The 1,619-nt window shown below is 45.8% G+C and overlaps 1 protein-coding gene across 1 annotated transcript in view; it reads left to right on the plus strand.

Annotated features, from left to right (window-relative positions):
* The window catches only part of LOC101859376 (coiled-coil domain-containing protein 157), a gene marked incomplete at its 3' end in the record, with an annotated part of 17,003 nt that overhangs the window by 9,274 nt on the left and 6,110 nt on the right, over positions 1-1,619 (plus strand). Inside the window, 2 exon segments of the mRNA XM_005112614.3 lie at positions 284-440; positions 996-1,186. Of these exon segments, the coding sequence (XP_005112671.2) occupies positions 284-440; positions 996-1,186 (348 nt within the window).

The raw sequence follows: 1,619 nt of genomic DNA on the forward strand, positions 1-1,619 counted from the left end.
AGGTGAGCAGAGTAAGCCTGATTCCCCTTTTGGACTCTGTAGACATCCACCCCTTGACGCTCATATGACCTTATGCAGTTGCGAGCGCCGTAAAACCTTACTGACACTAAACTAAAAAACCCCCATCTTATTGTCATTATCTCCCTCCTTCTGTTTTGTGTTTGTTACTCTCTTGTAACACCTCAAATCTTCGGCACTTATATGACCTTATTATTATGTTTCAAGTGCAGTAAAACTCTTATTACGAAAACAAAAATCTGGAACGTCTGCGTGTTTCCGTCAGAGCAAGATGTTGGAGCAGGAGAAGAGACTGCAGGAGGAGATGTGGGAGGAGCAGCGTCAGAAACAACTCCTGCAGCACACACTGGAGAAACAGGAGAAGGATTTACACAGTGTGAAGACACAGCTGCAGGAGAGGGAGAAAGTCTTGGAAGACATCGGTGAGTTAGACAGACTGACTGACAGACAGACAGACAGACAGACAGACAGACACTAGAGGAGAGGTTGAAAGTCTTATCATTGTTTAGAACTTTCTGTATGTCCCAGAAATGGGAACCAAAGGGGTGATATGAACATGTTCTTATGCACAGTAGAATTGTAGATGGGCTGATTTATCAATGTCATGCTCGTACTGTGCCGATTTATGTCCCAGAGATGGGACTCTATTACTCTGTTAAGTTAACTATCGTATGGTACTTTCTGTCATGTCCCAGAGATGGGATTCTATTACTTTGTTAGTTTACCATCGTATGGTACTTTCTGTCATGTCCCAGAGATGGGACTCTATTACTCTGTTAAGATAACCATTGTATGGATGGACATGTGGTTACTTGAGGGAGGCATTGCGCTGCCAAGAGTGAAATGCTCGCAGCTAAAGGGATTTGAAAACAACAACAACAACTACCATCGTATCGTACTTTCTGTCATGTCCCAGAGATGGGACTCTATTGCTCTGTTAAGTCTACCATCGTATGGTACTTTCTGTCATGTCCCAGAGACGGAGCACACAAGACTGGAGAAAGAGCTGGCCCAGAAGTCCAAGGAGGTGAAGAGAGGTGTCCAGCTGTCGGAGGAAGTGGACCGCCTGAGATGTCAGCTCAGCGAAGTGACCACGCAGCTGGACAGTGCCAACAAGACCCTGACCAGGGAGCAAGGCAAAGCCAAAAGTGTCCGCAGACACAATGAGGTCAGCTCATGACCCGCTTTTGACCGTCCGGTTCTGCTGGTTTTCTTGTTGTTTTTTGGGGGGGGTTTTTTGTTTTAATTGTTTGAACATCATTCCTTTCCCAAACATCATTGCGGGTGGTTGGAGGGCGCCACTGGTAGCTCCTACTTCTTTACTTTCCCTCTGTTGTTTCTGTCTGTCTGTGTGGGTGGTTGGAGGATGTCACTGGTAGGTCCTACTTCTTAACTTTTCCCTCTGTTGTTTCTGTCTGTGTGGGTGGTTGGAGGGTGCCACTGGTAGGTCCTACTTCTCTACATTCCCTGTGTTGTTTCTGTCTGTCTGTCTGTCTTACTTTTTCCCAGCACTAAATGACCGTTATTGTGTCGATGTGCTTCTCTTTACTCAAACGAACAAACCAAAAACCAGATGGGAGATGTGTCTGTGGTCATGACTC

The sequence above is a fragment of the Aplysia californica genome, unplaced genomic scaffold (assembly GCF_000002075.1).
Source record: "Aplysia californica isolate F4 #8 unplaced genomic scaffold, AplCal3.0 scaffold01335, whole genome shotgun sequence".
Classification (NCBI taxonomy): Eukaryota; Metazoa; Mollusca; class Gastropoda; order Aplysiida; family Aplysiidae; genus Aplysia; species Aplysia californica.